This window comes from Branchiostoma lanceolatum, chromosome 1 (assembly GCF_035083965.1).
Source record: "Branchiostoma lanceolatum isolate klBraLanc5 chromosome 1, klBraLanc5.hap2, whole genome shotgun sequence".
NCBI lineage: Eukaryota > Metazoa > Chordata > Leptocardii > Amphioxiformes > Branchiostomatidae > Branchiostoma > Branchiostoma lanceolatum.
The window spans coordinates 17,565,439-17,584,825 of NC_089722.1; the positions used below are offsets into that span (position 1 = coordinate 17,565,439).

A 19,387-nucleotide genomic window follows, 5' to 3' on the forward strand; every position below is an offset into this window, starting at 1 on the left:
AGTTATATAATAAACCTTGTCATTAAAATATTAGGTTTGAAAGTGATTTAATTTGTCATTTTAATGGATATTGTATTGTTTTTTTGTGAAGTGTTACGCTGCCCCCATGACGTAGTGGTAGGTCAGAAGTCATTCAGAGTTTTTTTAGAAGGTGGGTCACGGTTTATGCAGAAAACTTGCAAAATTTAGACATTTCTAAGATGTCTCCTGTGTTGAGGTTTACAGTATGATAAAACAATAAGTACTTTGATTTAATAGGGCTAAAATCGACCTCGTTAACGCTTTGGCTGTAGAAACATTTCTTTCTATTTTCCCGAGGATATGAGTGAGGGGGAGGGGCGCAGTGATAGATTTTGCTTAAATTCTTTGCTTGATGAGGTGGTTTTATTTTTGATAGACCCTAAATTCTATCGCAGTAGTTCTTTCTCTATACCCTTGTTTGCATCAGTCAGTCTACATGTATTTGAAGACGTTCGCGTGTAAGGAAAAAAGCATTCGAAAAGACACAGGACCTTCAGATTTTCGAGTCTATTGAACACACACACTACTGTAAATTCATTTACCTTGGCAGTGGTTTTTATTTCGAGGTGAAAGGGAGTGAGAGGTATTTGGCGGTGTTTTAGGTTTGCGGTTGAAACAATTCTGTGGTACAGCAATGCATTGGAAACGTATGTCATGGTGTATGTATAAGCGTCATGGTTCATGGTTGCTACTACGCATGTGCAGTGTCAAAGGTAAAGGCCCTCGAGACGTAAACAAATCCCGTTGGGGCGTTGTTATGCAAATCAAGACAATGTCGAGACGAGAACTGTTTACAAGCCAGGGGCCTTCACCTTTGACACTGCACATGCGTAGTAGCAACTGTGAACTAGCTTATAATTATTGGCAACTTGTCATGAATTTGTGAAATCAAAACCACCACAGACGTTTCAAGATCTTAGGTAACCACTTGGGCACAAGTGCTAGTTTGACTATATAACTGAAGGAATGAATAGGTTAATGGTTTAACTCGTTTACTTACTTCAACATGTGAAGGTGTGCGGAAACTGCGGAAAGATGGAGAAACCGGGGGAGGTACCGGAAAGCGAAAGTGTTGCGCAACCAGAGGTACCACCACAGGTACAAGTATGGAGTTTTACAGGTGGATCAGGGATGCTATAACAACTGGGTGCTGTTTAAGGAGGGTCTGCATGGGGGGCTGAATTCAGAAGAACATCCCATGTATTAAGCTAAAACCAAGAAAAGTGATTACGTAAAATTTGGTCGCCTCGCTACGAATTCCATGACAAAGATGGCTACGAATTACGGGAAATGACAATAAGCTGCCTACGCCTTACGGGAAAGAGAATGCAGACCCTCTTTAGCTTAAGATATCCTATAAACCTGTTCACTGTTAATCTAACAATGATTCTAGTTTGATACTGATCATAATTTTGATTAAGCAAGGTGGACAGACAGCTACAAGAGCATGATCAGGATTTCGATCAACCAAGGATATACTACAATTAATAGCCCTGAATTTGATTATGTAAACCTAGAACATTTGATGTAACAGTGCAACTGATCTTTGAGTCTTGACTTCTTTCTGTCTGTTACCCTCTCTCTCTGTTGCCTTACCTTGTAACCAAAAATTGAATACAGACTTTGTGCCAGAAGAAGGAACCAAGAGCTTGAGGAACAAAAATTTGCCTTAAGTTTCTACTTCTGCTGTGAGATTATACATATTCTGACATTTGTTCAGACCTGCTATGGTGTGTCTACAACAGCATGCAGCTGTAGCTGTGATGGAATGCTTATATTACAATAATAAACACTGATGAAAGATTCTCTTTCCCCATCTTAATCAGTGTGATTTTCTGTCTCTCCACTAAATGATCATGAATTGTGTGAGTCTTTTTTATTCACAGAAATTAACATCTAGTATTTCTGTCCAGCTTCTACGGATAACCCGTCATCAGTAATGTAACAGTTGCTTGAAAGATGCTAATGATACATCACATGTAAAGAAAAAAAACCCTCTCTCCTTACTTCCCTTCAAGAGATTAATGTCTGCTTTTGTCCTGCCTCCGTGTCTGTCTGTGTGTGTGTCTGCAGTACAGTTTCTCCATGTCCTGCTAGATGGCCCTTACTGTCTGACACTGAGGGGATGAGGTCTGCCATCTCTGATTGTCTTTTTCCTATATTACATTTATCACCCTATCCCATCTATTCCCTGGTCTAACTATATGACCATTGGGGAACTGCAGAGGATCGTGGTGTATTAAGGGGATCCATTACACTTACAGGGGAAATTCTTAATTAGTCCATCCCTCTCCAATTGCAAGCTAATTTGCATGCTCTTCAGGTGAAAAGCAATCGGCGGGGTGTTCCTACATGTACATGCATCATAATGCAGAGCTCCAACCACCCCTTATCCTGTGTTCCCCAGACCATGGCCACATCATGGGAGCTGCCCACAGAGCTGTGCTGCCGACCGCTGGCGCTGGTCGCTCTGACGGGGATGGACGTGACGTACAACGCCGTGCACCGCGCCATCTGGGACGCCTTCAGCGCCAACCGACGGGCAGACCGAGTCCCGCTGGCGTTCCGTGTACTGCCAGGCGACCACGAGTATCCGAAGTGCAAGACTAAGGTAAGGATGTGACTTCAAGTTTTGTTGTCGGTGTTGACTTTATTTTAAGATATATTTGATTATCTTCATCTTGCTTAAAGTTGATATACATCTTTGTGTACCAGCCATTTCCTGGAAGCTTAAGGTTGTTTTTGAGTACCGTTAAAGGCATTTACTTAGTGTTCTGAGCCATGATTTGCATGATACTGTTTAGGATGTAGTAGGTTCACTTGAATACTTGGTCAAATTGTTCAGATCTAGATACAGGTACAGATCTAGATACAGGTACAGGTCCAGACCTAGTAGTAGTACCTGAACCTCTGTACCTAATGTTACATTTGCTAGGAGTTTCACATTCCCATGCACATTACAGACCATGCATTACTTGATGCTGTTGACCATTTAGATACATGTGCTATGTGATGCAACTTCAAACCAGATACATACTTCTTGTCCTTTCCCAGCGTCAGTCCTACGAGTGGTACATTCCCAAGGGGATCCTGAAGACAGGCTGGATGAACAAACAGCTGAACATGGTGCCGGCCGTGGTGGTGGTCTTCTTCGACCTCGACTGGGATGAACCACTCTGGAGGGAGAAGCAGATGGAATGTGCCACTAGGGTGGAGGTACTTTTGATACTCAGTTTTTGTTTCCATGCTCTTGATGTCAGTCAGACATCCTCAAAATTGGAAATTTACTAGTCTACACAAAGTAAAGCCCACTTTCTGCAGCAATAGTCATAAAAACATTGCTGTCAACAGCTTTGGTCGTTACCTTAGATTTGCCACAGTGTCACTATAGCTGTATCCACACTGATTCCACAGGCTGAAAGATTGTACAAATGCATGGCTTATTACTTGTACTTGTATATTGTTGGAGGGGAAAAGTATGGTGTGATTTAAGAGACATAGTGTTATATAGTAAACTTTGCTTCCAATTTCCAAGCTTTTTAGCAACCTCACACGCTAGTATATGTTTGTTAAACTGTGCTCGAGACATTTCTTTCTTACATTCTTAGGTGGTACGAGCCAGTTTACAGGGACGCAGCACCCGAGTGGCAGTTGTCCTCATCCAAAAGAACGCCCCCCTCCCCCCTGGGGAAGACATGGTGGCCGCAGAGCGTGCTGCGGCTCTCTGTAGCGCCTGCGAGCTGTCCGCCAAATCCCTCTTCGTCCTCCCCCACACTGACCACCTTCTTGGGTATGTACATGTAACATAAAGGTTTTGGTAACAAACTTAGCTCTTTTGGGGACAGAGGAAATAGGTAAAAGGAGCCTTTCGCCTTTCCCAATGGCACAACACTCGGGTCCGCCAGGGATTCGAACCCAGAACCTTCAGCTTTTAAGTCAACAACCCTAACCACAAGACCACCTTGCCACCTAGATTGTGTTGTAGTTATTGTGACCTAAACTGAATAAGCAAATGACGAGATAAGTCCGTACCTAACAAATCTTTTACGATGTCGAAAGAAAGGAAAAGCATGTTACTGACATCCTACAACTTAAAAATAGCGCAAAAATTTGATTTTTCATCTGTAAAATTCTGCTGTTTTAAAGTATCACTTGTTGTAATGCTTTGCTTCACGTTCTAAAATCACCACCCATTGCAGGTATATCATACGTCTGGAGAATGCGTTCTACGAGCTGGCCCAGAACTACTACCACATGGAGGCTCGCCGGGTCAAGTCTCACAAGGAGTTCCTGAACAAAACCACCCACCAGCTGCTCTTCGTGCGCCACCAGTTCAAGATCGCATTCTACAACGAGATGAAACAGGACACGCATACAGCACTCAAACACTACAAGCAGGTAGACTACTTCTTAATGCTGTACAGTCAAAGCTAGAAGGGCAAATACCTGGCGCAGGCTACCACCTCCAGTCACAAGCCACATAAAAACAGTCCCTCCCATTCTTACATAGTTAACCCCACCTTAGCAACCACCTGTCCTTAGCAACCATTTTTTCTCAGTTCTTTTGAGCTGTTGCCCTTCAATGCCATGTGAAGAGAATAATAGCATACAAATTTTAAAGTACAAGTTCCTTTTTATAAGCATCCCATCTGTATGTTAATATGCTACTGGGGAAGCATTTTCCATGCTGTTTCCTCTGTGAAAACTGAGGTTTTGTAGTCAGTTGTTTTGTTTGTTTGCGTATTGGTATGTGTCCACATGAAGAGGAACGTGGTGTTACAGTTCCGCAATTGGCATTTACATGTAGATGCTAGGCACGTCAGCACTAACAGGAAGTTAGGTCAAAAGTGCTGTTAAGGTCCCAAAAAGGTGACAGGAAAAAAAATTTGCCTGAGTCCAGAGTTTCCAAGCACCTCATGCAGTGTTTTATCCATAGAATACTTAAGACAGGTCAAAGATTATTGACGATGAAGCAAGGAAGTAGAACAAAAAAATTACAAAAAATCGAAATGCTTTTTCTCACTCCTGTTCCGCCCCCCTTCCCAGGCCTACCAGCACCTGAACGAGGTCCGTACCCACGACACCAACATGCTGGAGATCAAGACGGTCTCCGGCTTCATCAACTACAAGATCTGCCGCCTGTCCTTCCAGCACAATGCGCCGCTGGACGCCATCGCGCAGTTCCGCAAACACGTCGACCTGTTCAAGAACAAGGTCGGATGTGCGGAGCTCGCCTTCGAACACTCCAGCTGGATCTCCAAGCAGTTTCAGGTATAAGATTGGAATAATACCGGTACAGTGCTATGATGATGATGATGACAGTGCCACAAAAATCAAAAGTACAGGTCCAAAATACTGAAACATCAATGTTATGGACCGGCACTATATTTGACTAGACCTACACTCAGTATTATGACTTGTTGTTAGTAAAACATGTTATTCTTACCAAGATGATAATTTAGCACTGGAAAAAGATGAAAACATTGAAATTGAAATCAGTCACTGTGCCATCTTTTATTTGAGATTCTCTTAAAAGCATGAGTACTCTGCCTAAGATACATGAAGTCTAAAGAAACATTCTGTTAAATATTAAGTAATGTTTCTGTTATCATTGCAGGTCCAAAAATCACATTTTGTTCTTTTTCCCTTTTGACATCAAAAAGGTTTTTGGAGACTTGTTTGATGAAGCCATCAAGCTCGGCCTGACGGCCATCCAGACACAGCACCCAGGCTTCTACTACCAACAGGCAGCCAATCACGCCATCACACGCAAACAGCTCTGCTGCAAACTGTGCGACCCCACGGCCAAGTACCCCAGCACCGACCCCCTGGAGATGGCCGCCAAGTTGGACTTCTACGGCCAGCGACCTTGGCGGCAAGGTCACCAGAGTATCGACCCCCCAGACGCTCAGAAGGAGAGAGAGGGGATACTCTCACTTCAGGTGAGGCCTTATGTCTCTTGTTTTATTACTAGTACTCTAGTACCTCAGTGAAATGGGAGGTATTGTTTTTGGTTTGTCAGTATGTGTGTGTTTCCTCACTTATTTCCACATGCTTAACGAATCAACTGGAAGTTAAGTCCCAGATTAGGCTATCAAACTCTCATTTCCTGTCCTCAATTTCTTGCTATATTTCATGTCTGTTGCCTTGTGGGAGCCAGTGGCAAAATGCATACTATTAGACAGAATCAGCAAGAAATTGACATCATATGTCCTAGAAATTCACATAAAAACTCAATATTTCCCCACAGCTGTTAGAGTTGACAGTGGACCACTCCTGGATCATCATCCCCCTGCTCAGCAGTGCTGTGGCCCAGTTCAAGAAGTACAAGTCAGCCCGCATGAAGCGATACCTGATGGTACAGATGGGAGAGGAGTACTACCATGCCAAGGACTATGGCAAGGCGCTCACACTGCTCACAAGGGTAACACATTCTTTATTCTCTTAGGAATCTTTTGTTGCCGTGTACGGAGCTTTTGTTTTAGGTGCGTCTGTTTGTTTGTGTTCTTGTGTGTCCGTATGTATTCCAATATGGAGTGACTGAGGATGTGAGGGGGAAGGACTGTGGTAACTCGAGGCTGACAGGATGTAAGCTTAGGGTTGATTTAGAGGTCAAAATCTTTTACCCGCAGGCTGCAAAAAGTGGTAGCACTAGATCTATAGGGCGTATTCACGTGACGTCATCACCCCTGCCCTCCGTGGGCGGCCATGTTGGTGTTCACCCTGCAGCGAAGTTTCTCGGTGTCCTACGGTCTCTAAATTTCCAAGGAATGCGAAGTCGTCTGATCGCTGTTTTATCATATGCAAAGAGTCTCCAGCCTCACATCCTTTTCGCTACAAAAATCCAATTTCACCTACTGGAAATGACCCATTATCGACGAGCGAGGAAATGTTTTCCCCAGCTGCCTACAAACATGGCCGCTAAACTGTTTACAGAGTACGCATAAAATCAGTTCACAGCATACAAGTGTTCCAAGGCCTGCAACCACGTAGTACAGTGTCTTGAGTGTCGTGAAAAATTTTGTTGACAGGGAGTACGTTATGATCGGGAAAGTTCGACGTTGAAAGACCCCCCAGTTTACGAACGTATCTCAAGCAACGGCTACACGGTGCCGCCACTGTGTTACACAACGGGCCTGTAATTTGCTTTTTGACCAGATACAAAGGTTTCCATGCACTCACGTTGATTCTCAAACTTAAACTATTTAGATCCGCTGTTCGTATGTCAGAAATCCACTTTTGTTTCAGTCGTTAGTCCCTTCGTATGTTCCCTCACCTACACTAGAAACGCCAAACCAATCTTACTGTTACCCGATCAGTGTGTGCTTTATCAGTCCCAATCCAACATCTGACCACGAGGCAAACACCATGATTATGAGACAAAACGTTTCGAAGGGAAATTGTGAATGGCGTAGAAAACATCTGCTATTTATACGGAGAGTTCCATAGGGCTCCACTATCAAGTGAGCACCAACATGGCCGCCAGTGCTCGTTGCTAGGGGGAGGGTCACGTGACTGAATACAGGGATGACAACAAAGTTACTTGCTCCCATTGGAGCCCATGATAAGACCCACTAAAGTAAGGCCCTATAAAAGTACTTACCTTAAATTCAATCTTAAAAACACTTCTCCACCAGGAAGTCACAAGGGTATACTTCATAAACATGCAAAGAAAACAGAGGGTTGTACAGCTCAAACTCGCAAAACGCCACACGGAAGTAAACAGACCCTATCTCTGACCTAGTTTCCAGCCATACCCATCCGCATGACCCAACAACTCACATATGTTCTTACGCCACCAAAACTGCTAAACTAAACAATTTTCAACTAAAATGGGAAAGCTAAGACCCTACCTGTTCCTTCCAACTAAAAAAGTCTCCAGATTGGGCAAAAATTTTCAAGGAAAAGAAAGGTTTCAAAGATTTTAAGTAGGGACTACAAACGAGTTCAAAGATTGTGCCACTCAACTTAGGGGTAAGCCCTACTGGGATGGAAAAAGGACCAGAATGACAGTTGTCAACAGTTAAACCTAAAGAGGGAATAGTTTTAAGACATGTCAAAAAATTTCAAAGCTGTCTGACATCTAATGAGCATAGGAGAGCCGTCAATCAAACAGGTGTCAGGCAGGGCCAGGCAGCCATGGCAGGTCTCTGGCTTGCTGTGAACACAGTGTTTACATGCCAGGACAGAGATAGAGTAGCAGCACTTTTTTGAACATTTAGAGAAATATTGTCAAAACTTGATACAGTACAAGGAAGGTGAAAGGTTTAAGCCTTCAAAGTCATCATGATTTCATTTTTTCTCAACACTTTTATAAGGTTTTGAGGCATTTTTCAAGTTTGTCCCTCAAAAGTAGGTCAGAAGTCAAATCTCTACATTTCTGTACAGTTTTAGTGATAAAAGTTCACTTTATGGCATAGCTTGAGCTTCGCTCATGGCCCTGACACACACACACACACACCTGAATCACAGACTTTGCATGAGAATTCTTGGAAAGAGTGAAATCTGAGCATCTCCTGGCCTCAATTTGTAGTTCCTGGGCTTTCCCAGTAAGTCACCCCCCTCCCCGGGGGCCTAGGGCCATTAATAACATACTGCCAGGCTATGTCAAAAACCCTATATAAACTTGTGAAGGTATCTCAAGGAAAGTCAGACTTCATCCTGGCCTGTCAGAGGATAGGAGCCATCATGCCAAGGAAAAAGAAGACTAGTGCAAACCGTCAGAGAGCCCAGTTCCAGAAAGGACACGCACCATGGAACCATGGCAGACAGGTCCCTCGTGCAGAAATGGAAGATCCACCCAAGTACCAGCGGCCGACAGAGGAACAGTACGAGCTTATGGCCAGCACAGACAGAGAGGGGAACCCAATTCTCGACCTCGCCAGGATAGCAGTGGAGAAAAGCCGACCTCCACTTCTTCGGCCAAAGAAGGAAGCACAAGGCAAGATAGACAAGCTCCTGCAGGATGAGACAGATGAGAGTGATGAAGAAGACAAGATAGCAGGCTACAGAATCTGGCTGGCTGAAGCTGCCATCAAGGCTTGTGCCACCTCGCAGAGAGAGCATGACGACAGAAGATTAGATCCTCCTTGTAAAGAACTGGTGCGGTTGTCCAAAAGGGGAGAGAAGATAAGAGGTCTAGCCTCAGCAGAGACGTTCGTCTGCACCTTCTGTGAGTACACCTCTCTTGCGTACAAGTTTTACGATGAAGTGGAGGGAGACGGCCCGGGACAGAAGATTGCTGTCCCAAACATGGCACTACAGGTAGCACTGTTCAATAATCCAATTGGGCCAAAGAACTTTAGAGAAATTGCTGCAACACTGGACCTACCTGTGCCAAGTGAGAGTGGGATGCAGTGGGTAGCTAACAAATACAGTGACATTATCGAGGAAGAAAATGAGGAGGACATGAGAAGATGGGGGGAGAAAGTGAAAGCCGCGAATGCAGCTACAGGGAAACCAGCGGACAGCCCGATCAAGGGAGAAGCTGATGCACGGTATCAGAGTCCACTGAGTTCCGGGCGGGGTCACAAACCCGGGCAACCCTCTTCCCACGCCTTCGGAACATTTGTTGAGAACGAGACGAATATGAAGAAGATACTTGCAGTGTGCCTGAGGAACAAACTATGCTCAAAGTGTAACCTGGGCATACGTACACCCCACAAGTGCACTGCCAACATTGCCAGGTATGCTGTGATTGGAGATGAGGCTGAGCTAGGCCGTCAGATGGGGAAGCAGCTGGCTAAAAATCATCTCAGAGTCTCCCACCTGGTACACGATGGAGATGGACACATTGTGAAGGGACTGTCAGAGGTTATGGAGGAAGAGACAGGTGAGGCGACAAAGTCCCTGGCTGACACTGTCCATCTGTCCAGAAGAATTGCACGATCTGTGACCACAGGAAAGTGGAGTCCCCAAATGTGGCCTGGAAGGACCCGGGAAGAGAGAGACCGGGTCCAAAACAGGTTTGGGGACGACCTAAAACAGCGGCTAGAGGCTGAGCACAAGAAAGCACGTGAGAAATATGGGAAGGACAAAGACAGGATGGAGGAGGCGATGAGGAAGGCATCAAATGCTATTGTAAACTGCTACTTGGATGGGGACCACACACTCTGCAGGGCCCAGTCACTTGCATGCAGTGGCCAAGACAAGAGATGGGGATTCAGCTTCTTTCCTGACAGCACAAAAGAAAACCTGTGCCCGAATGATTCAGACAGAGAAGAGATGAGGAAGATAGTAGCAAAGCGGTTGGGAGAAGAGGCACTAGAGGCAACGAGGTACGGATTAAACACCAACAGAGTAGAATCAGCAAATCGGCAGTTCAGCAAGTCGGTACCAAAAAACCGTACCTTGTCCAGAACTCTCTGTGGTCACTACGCTTCAGCCGTGCACAGCGCCAACAATGGAACTGCTGCCTCGATCCTGCTCAAGCGCCAGGCTGCCGGGCTACCACCCCTCTCTCCAAGGTCACCAGCAGCTGATGCCCTGAAAGAAATGGAGAACAACCAATGTTACAAGAGAGCGTACAACAGAGAAGCTGGCACTAAACGACGACGCAAAGCTAGGAGGGTGCAACTATTCAAAGCCTACCATGCAACCAAAGTCAAAGAAAGAGGACACTACAAGAGCGAGAAAGAGGAGGAGATTCCAAGCAAGAGGCCGAGAAGGAAAGCGACCAAGAAACAACCAAGAGGTACATCAGATCACGCATACAACAGGCTTGATGGAGAAGCACGGCCAACCTGGTCAAAGGCGAAGAAGACATCACAGTGGTCTGGCGAAGAAGACAACTGAAACAAAAGAACTACTTACATCGCTCGCTCAATCCTCAAGGATGCAGTCTGGGTAGCCTTCGTGTTTGCGGCAGACGCGGTTGAAATTGCATCTCTGACGGGAATTATTGACAGAACGTGGCTCTGCTGAGAGGTGATCTATATTTGCACACAGGGATTTATGGCATAGATGAGAGACATCAAGATTTCCAAGATCCATCCTGCCTGTCACAGCCATGAAATATATGCGGTGAACTGTCCTATTTGTCGGATTATCAAGGTTGATACCGGGAAACGAGGACACAGCGATCACACCGTAGACACCAGAACTCCTAGAACTCTTAGCTCCCTGCCATATCATACATGACTTTGTTGGATGTCTCTGTAATCTAACCTCTATCTTAGCCTTGTACTTTCTCTGCCAATCTGCAATGCTACCCGCCATTTTGTACGCAAAAAAACGGTGAAACGTTGAGAAATGTGTGAGAATTTGAATAAATCTGTATGAAGAGATGCACCACGTGTCTGTCGGATCTGTGTCGGATCAAATAACGCTAGTAATTTACATAAATAGGCCATAAAAGTCGCTACAATCAATGGGGGAGGGGGGCGGTACAGGGATGACAACAAAGTTACTTGCTCCCATTGGAGCCCATGATAAGACCCACTAAAGTAAGGCCCTATAAAAGTACTTACCTTAAATTCAATCTTAAAAACACTTCTCCACCAGGAAGTCACAAGGGTATACTTCATAAACATGCAAAGAAAACAGAGGGTTGTACAGCTCAAACTCGCAAAACGCCACACGGAAGTAAACAGACCCTATCTCTGACCTAGTTTCCAGCCATACCCATCCGCATGACCCAACAACTCACATATGTTCTTACGCCACCAAAACTGCTAAACTAAACAATTTTCAACTAAAATGGGAAAGCTAAGACCCTACCTGTTCCTTCCAACTAAAAAAGTCTCCAGATTGGGCAAAAATTTTCAAGGAAAAGAAAGGTTTCAAAGATTTTAAGTAGGGACTACAAACGAGTTCAAAGATTGTGCCACTCAACTTAGGGGTAAGCCCTGAATACGCCCTATAGATTTTCCAGGTCATGGGGTCAATGGAAGAGGCTACTAATTTATGGGAGGTATTGTTTTTTTTAATCTATTGTTTTTTTTTAATCTGTCTGTTTTTTTTACTATTTACATGTATATATTCAATCTATGCTCTGCTTATCCATTAATTTGTTGACAGTTGTGTTGTGTTGTGTTATGTTCTGTTCCAGGTGTTGTGGGACTATCGTAGTGAGCGCTGGTGGGCCCTGCTCACCTCTATCCTCACCTGTGCACTGAAGTGTGCGTACCTGGTGGCAAACGTACAGGAGTACATCTCCATAGCCCTGGAGCTGATTGGTCAATACACGCTCACGTCCGCGGAGGAGAAGACGAGAATCCAGATGAACCTGATCCGTGTGATGTCCGGGGACCCGCCCGAACCTGAACCGGAGTGTGTTCCAGGTAATAGGACAATTTGTACATGAACTCTAGTGCCACCAAAAATGAAAACAAATATACATTGGATGTGACTTGAAGACGGAGGAAAAATTTCCAGACTACATTGCATATGCATGATGAACAAATGTGTTAATCATGTAGTCTGGAAATTTGTTGATACTCTAAATATTCATCTTAAGATGAGTATTTAGAGTATCATGAGTATCTAGTAAAACTAGCTGCTGCCGTGCTGCATGTCTATGAAACTGGTGTGTAACGCTGAAGATTCAACAGGTTACACCGGCTACACACTCACGATACAGGTATTTTATTTCTATGCTCCAAAGTACAATCTCCTTCTTTAGATGTGAACCTTATAGATCAAAACACTTGCCAGCCCTCCCATTCTTGCCACACCTTACTTGGAGCTTCTCATTGGATAAGTGAATCTAACTGCAACAAAACTCCCTTCTCCAGAAGCAGTAGAGGAAGCCAAGCAGTTGTGGACCAGTGAGGCGATACAGACCCTCGCCCAGCCCTTCACCATCGAGCTGCAGAACCTGGTGCCCTTCGTGGAGTGTAAGGCCGGCTTCTCCCTGGCCTCCAACCCACCGGACAAGCACATGGTTCTGGACGTGTACCTGTGTGTCAGATGCCCCTTCCCTATCAGGTATCAGGTGTCCCATCAGATGAGCATACCTGTGTGTTAGGTATCCCTTCCCATAGGTGAGCACTCGTGTGTTAGGACAGGTGTCCCTTCCCTATCAGTTGAAAACACCTGTGTTTTAGGTGCCCCGTCTGTATCAGGTGAGAGAAAGTGTGAAGAGATGTCTTGCAAGAAATTCCTTCTGTTTATTTCGTACTATTCAGTAACAGGTCATACTTTATTTTCATTGATGAAGTTTTAATTCTAATTATAAGTTTGTGTCTCTAATAAAGTTATTTAATGTTTCCAAATGAAATATAATATTATTATATGGCAGAGTCCTTTAGATTTTACAGAAAACCATACTAGATGCTATTGTGTAGCTTTTAAAAAATTCCAAAATGTGGTTTCCCATTAAGCCTTTTTGTATAGATCTGAAGCAAACACTTTATACCTGACCCACAACAGGTTTTCCAAGCTGTCCGTGTTGCTAAGCAACCCCGCCTACAACAAGAACTGCACCCTAGCGGACAGCCGAGGTATTGCAAACAGCGAGGCGGGAGATGCCGAGACGGGTGACCTTTACCTCGTGCCCGGCCAGGTCAAGCACCACCAGTTCCTCCTCATTCCAACGGTGGAAGACGTCGGGCGGAAAGTCGAGATCACTTCGGTTTGTTTGTTTGTTTGTTTGTTTGAATCTTTGTTTATTCATATCGGCACACAGGCCGCTTTTCCTTGAGGTCATAAGGGAAGAGGTAAGGGTCAAATAAAATATAACAGAAATATAGAGACGGGGGGCGCCACAGACTTTCTGCAACTTATGATACACTGCTCACCGAGTCACGTGTCTTATCTGCATAACGTGACGTCATCTCAGCAGTGGATTGCTCATTCCTTAACAAACACTGGTGTTGACTATTGTACAGTCAAAAATTTGTGTACATGTAATTCCAATTTATGTGTTGGCAATTACTGTAACAGTTAAAACTTGTTTCAGAAATACAGAGTACATCATTTAACTTTAATTCCTAATAACTCTATCAACATGCTAGGTTGCCCTGGAGTTGGGCACGCCCGGGACGCGCAGCGCGATACTGCACTGGCAGGGAGGGGGAGGGGACGCCGCGACCAACAGCACCGCCCCCAGGGTGATGAGTGGAAGGCGCAGGGAGGACCAACCTGCGGAGATCGACTGGGACGGACTGAGCCTGGTCAGCTCCATCTCCGTGGTACCCAGACCCCCACGTGTGCAGGTTGGTTTGGTTTGCATACAGACTTAAGTCGTGACACGTTTTGTCCAAGCTTTGGAAGACTGGACTGTAAGGTTTGCTCCGCTAACAAAGGGACATACGGTATATGGACCCCTATACTCTTATTGATAAATGTAGCTGGTTCTGAAACGTGTTTGAGGTGTACCTCCTGAAACAGGACATCTAGCTTTATGTCCCATCCAAGAGGACATGCCTATTACCAAAGCTGAGTACCCATTTTCACTTCAGTCAAGTTAGGAAATACAAAAAGTATTTGTAAAATGCCATTCCCAAGGGCACACAATTGGGCTCTGCTGGGGATTTGAACCCAGCAGAACCTTTAGATTCTAAGTCAACAACCATAACCGCAAGACTACCTTTCCAATTTTCAGGTTCAGCTCAAACACAAGCCGCCGGCGCTCGCTAACGAGTTCTACGCTGTGGAGCTGACTGTGGAGAGCCAGGAAGACGACGAGATCACCGAGGTCTCTCTCCACGTCGGGCTAAAAGACGGGCAGGACACGTCCCTGGAGAGCACCACGCACATCTGCTTTGACGCCCCGACCCAGGAGGACGCAGAGACGTTCATCGACAAGCCGCAGCCCCAGGCCCCGGGGCTGAGCGTAGGGACGCTGAAGAGCGGGGAGAAGGTGACCAGGACGATGTACATGCGCTGTCTGCAGGTGGGACAGAGGATGCTGAGTGTCAGGGTGGTCTACAACATACAGGTGAGATGGGACTTGTTTATTTTGCATAACTGGTAAATTGCCTTTAGTCGTAGCACAGCAGTTTCATTTTTTAAAATTTTTTAATGTGGGTCAATACTTTTAATTCTTTAGATACCGCTTTCACTTTTCACATACAACCCACGATTCCGTCGCTAGCTGCATAGGTACTAAAGTGTCACAAGATGATATAGAACTCGCGGTTCTAATCGAGAAATAGTGCTTCATGATAAAAATGACATAACATAAAATGGACCAAACCATTAAAGTCTGGAACCATCATTAACAATTATCCAGTATAATGGCACATCCCTACACGATTAATCGCCAAATACAACAAAATAAACCAGGATAGTAATTGTTTGTGATTTCACACCTTACATCAAGATCCATTTCATGCATCTATCTTACAACTAAGCAGGTCACTTGCAAAGGAAATTAACAAACACCTCACCCACAATGTACACACTATTAGTTTCATACAGGAAATACAAGCTGTGCAGGAGAGATTACTGCGAAAGCAGAGAAAACAGAACCACCAGGAAAGTTTCAAGATTAATACAGTGACGAATATACCGTACATGTGTCTAACATGTCCGTCCCTTTTCCCCAGGTGAGTATAGGGAAGCAGGCGTCTCCTATCTGCTGCACGTGTGTGAAGGAGGAGATTGTGCCCATCAAGACCGTCATGCCCGTGGACGCCTCCATCCGCCTCAAGTCCCTCCTCATGGACGCGCTGGAACAGATCCATTACGACGAGCCCTTTCTGCTGCTCACCGACATCAGGTAAAATGTTTGTTTGTTTGTGTCTTTATTTACACTCGAAATAGCTCTATTCGGCCATCAGTGCCTCAAGTCCCTCCTCATGGATGCACTGGAACAGATACATTACGAAAAGCCCTTTCTGCTGCTCACCAACATCCACAAACTGCAGCATTTGTATATGAAATTTTCCTGGAAACTCATTCAGGATTCAAAAGGTTCCTTTTCTTTTGATTTAGACCTTGAAGTTTTCAGGTATCCAGATGCTTGACTGTACAGTTTGCAGCCAAGCAGCACTGAACTGAGCCTGAACTGAACTTCTCTTTTCAGCAATGTTTTTGCCTACTCTGTAGTAAGCTTCAACTTGATTCTGATGCCTCTTCGTTTCAATTTACAGCTGTGTCTCGCCGTGGTCGATCACCATCAGCTCCACGGAGCTTCAGCTAACGGAGGCGCTGAGACCGGCCACAGGACAGCTGGAGTCCCACATCCACAAGCTACAGCTCAACAAGAACGACCGGGCCAGCGACTGTTACTGTCTCACTGCGCCACTCAATAAGATACATCAGGTAGGGCCATATCTAGTCAAGGCATTTGTTACCTCCGTGTATGGAGACTTTGTTTTCGGTACGTCTTTTTTGTAGTTAGTTGAATACACTGTCAGTAGAGTGGCAGGAAGTGAGTGGGAAGATGGTATCATTGGAAAGGTCAGGCTCACGGCAGCGTCAGGAGTTCAGCTGAGTTGGTAGAATTAGTCATTTATCAGACATGGCAGACATTCCAATGCATACTTTATTTAACTTCCATATAATCATTTCTTTTACACTACCAGGGGAGTGTCTTGATGGGCGAATACTCTATCCGATGGTGGCGTGTGGAAGTTGACTTCTGAAATACAACCACATGCAAATACAATACATACAGGGTGGTTAAATGTTCATATGATACTTTCTTTTGCTCTACCAGGGGAGTGTTTCAATGGGAGAGTACTCTATACAAGTCATGCACATTGACTGCATGCGGATGCTGACGACTCAAATAAAACCACATACAAATACAAAGCATACAGATTGATGTAACCTTAGCCTGGGACCTCCTCCCCCCCTACTTTGCCCCTCGCGGGGTTATTTGGGGGTAATCGAAGTTGAAGTTGATGAACATTCATTCAGTCCTTTTTTTTCTGACCACCAGGGGAGTGTGTTGATGGGCGAGTACTCTATCCGCTGGCGGCGTGCAGACGCGGACGACTCCATCCCGTACGTGATGACGGTGCTGTCCCTCCCCGAAGTGCCGATCATGAACCTGCCCGTGATGGTGGAGATGGAGCTCCCGGCGCACGGCCGCGTGCGGGAGCCCCTGGGGATCACGTACGCGCTGCACAACCGCACGGCCACGGTGCAGGAGATGGAGGTGATGATGGAGCCCAGCGAAGCCTTCATGTTCTCAGGACACAAACAGGTTCGTTTGCTTGTGTGTCCATTGTAGTCATTCAGTGAAACTTTCATGTTCTCAGGACTCAAACAGGTCTTACATACTTGCTCTTACATGTATATCTGTGTGTGTGTTTGTTTTGTTTTTGGTGTGTCTGTTTACCAGTTTGTAATATGCTTGTGTGTCCATAGTCATTGAGCGAAGCCTTCATGTCCTAAGGACACAAACTGGTCTTACAGACTTGTACTTATATCTGTGCTGCTTATTATCTCCATGCGTGGAGGTTTTGTTTTCTGTGTCTGTCTGTGTGTTTGTTTGTGTGTCCATAGTTATTTCTCAGGATACAAACAGGTTTTACATAAACTTTGTGTTTATTGCTTCATGTTCTCTGCACACAAACAAGTCTTACAACTTGCTCTTATAGCTATTCATTTATCTATTATGTTTGTCCAACAAAGTGGAAGGTATGGCGGAACAGGTGTTCCTTGACAAAGGTCACCTTTTCAAGACAGGCATACCGAAAATATCTGTGCTGCTTGATTTGATTGATTTGATTCACTCACACTGGGAAAAAATCCCAGGCCTACTCTTTTGAATAAGTGTGATGTGTGCACATATGTTTCAGTAGTTACATGTATGTCTGTCTGTTTCAAAACCTATCCAGTTACAACCTAAGTAGGTAACTCTTTTCTTGCATATCTTATTACCTGTATGTCCAACCTTCTTGCCATGTTATCCAGGTCCATTTCCGACTGCTGCCCTACGGGAAACACATCCTGACCTACAACCTGTACCCCCTGCTGTCAGGCCACATGGTACTGCCCCGTCTCCACGTCAACATGCTGCGTTACCCCGGCACCACCGACCAGATCATCAGCAAGATGATGCCCACGCATGTCTTCATTATGGTTAGTGTTGACTGATTTGTTTGTTTGTTTATTTATTTGAAAAATCTCCATCAGTGACAGTACAGGATACATACTTCACTAATCTTCCTGGAGTCGTACTAGTAATTTCATTACATTACATTACATTTAGGCCATATCAAGTTGATTTTTTAACGACATCTTCTGCAGTCTCTGAATAATATGCGAGAGCCAGGGAAAAGATAGGCAAAAAAAAGCATTAGATGCCTAACTTTTAAATGTAAAGGCCATTATTGTTGTAACAAAATTTGAAGCGACAGAACATGTCATCACAGCCTTTTATTCCTGTATTCAAGAAGTGTAGAAAGTGACACTAGTGTGGTAGCCAAGTATCATTACAAATGCTATATACTAGTAGCTACCACACTGATGTCACTTTGACAAGTCTGCTCAATGTGGAAAGGAAATACATTTTTTTGGAAATCAGGTGGAAATCAATGTGTGCGGATTCATCTATAACATTTTACCGTCTGTGGTCTTAATGAAATTTCTTTTCTTTAAAATGATTCAATGGCTGCCCAGGCAGGACACTAAATAGCCAATGCTGTGTGCCTGTGAAGCTGGTGTGTTGTTGCATCTGTATGTTGCTATAAGAATTCACTGGTTTTCTTGTTTCTACCCACAGCCTACTGGAAAGGAAGCCATGGAAGAAGTCTTTGCAGGCAGCTAAGGACCCTAGTAGCCGCTTGAACAGGCCTAAGTTATTACTGAAAGTCAATTCCTTCCACAAAGAAGACATACAAGAGATCTTCAACTCCCTGATGTACAGTTACATTACAGACTTAAAGCAACATCAGTGTTAAATCTAAGGCTCAAGAAAAATCAGACGATTTTAGCATCTTGTGACAAATACGGATTCTGCTATAACATTGTGATTCTGAATTTAATCAAATGCTCTATTTCACCATTTCCAATACTTAGTAAAGATGTTATACTTGCGATGACATAAGAATTCTGAATTAGGTGTTCCATGCAGTATTATACAATGGTAGGCATCCTTCCATCCCAGTAGTAGCACTGACTCTGTTTTCGTGGCGGTGGACAGTGCCTTGAATGAATTTGTGAATGGAAATGAACATTCCAAGGTTATGCTTCCAGCATGTCTTATTTTACTAGTTTTGCTCCTATTCTAAAATTTCTAGAATGCAATACTGTGGTAACATGATAAGATATTGATAGCTACGATATCAAGTGTAAGCAATGTTATGTGTTAAGAATCTCAACTTTCAATTTTCTTTTGGACAGTACACAATATAAATAGTGCTTACTCAGTGCAATACTATGATACTAAAGTGATGTTTTTTTGTTGTTTTTTTTCAAGCAAAGAAATAAAACATCATAAGCAACAAGTATACGTTTCAATTCTTTT

The 19,387-nt window shown here is 44.3% G+C and overlaps 2 protein-coding genes across 3 annotated transcripts; both read left to right on the plus strand.

The window, feature by feature from the left end:
- Positions 1 to 121: 121 nt before the first annotated feature.
- Positions 122 to 19,368, plus strand: LOC136438578 (trafficking protein particle complex subunit 11-like). 2 transcript variants are annotated; one of them, XM_066433445.1, is made up of 19 exons: positions 122 to 151; positions 1,036 to 1,119; positions 2,429 to 2,632; positions 3,076 to 3,237; positions 3,630 to 3,811; positions 4,221 to 4,419; positions 5,068 to 5,292; positions 5,685 to 5,963; positions 6,272 to 6,445; positions 12,071 to 12,302; positions 12,756 to 12,948; positions 13,393 to 13,594; positions 13,977 to 14,177; positions 14,567 to 14,902; positions 15,513 to 15,685; positions 16,059 to 16,230; positions 16,853 to 17,119; positions 17,833 to 18,000; positions 18,644 to 19,368. In XM_066433445.1, the coding sequence occupies exons 2-19, from the start codon at positions 1,057 to 1,059 to the stop codon at positions 18,686 to 18,688; spliced, it is 3,477 nt and encodes a 1,158-aa protein (XP_066289542.1). In that variant the 5' UTR covers positions 122 to 151; positions 1,036 to 1,056; the 3' UTR covers positions 18,689 to 19,368. The 2 variants fall into 2 exon arrangements, with proteins under 2 accessions (XP_066289542.1, XP_066289549.1); XM_066433452.1 differs by lacking the exon at positions 1,036 to 1,119 and having other exon boundaries at positions 134 to 151.
- Positions 7,545 to 11,308, plus strand: LOC136438592 (uncharacterized). Its single transcript, XM_066433465.1, has one exon. It carries the CDS (start codon positions 8,626 to 8,628, stop codon positions 10,813 to 10,815), a length of 2,190 nt encoding a protein of 729 aa, XP_066289562.1. The 5' UTR covers positions 7,545 to 8,625; the 3' UTR covers positions 10,816 to 11,308.
- Positions 19,369 to 19,387: the final 19 nt, after the last annotated feature.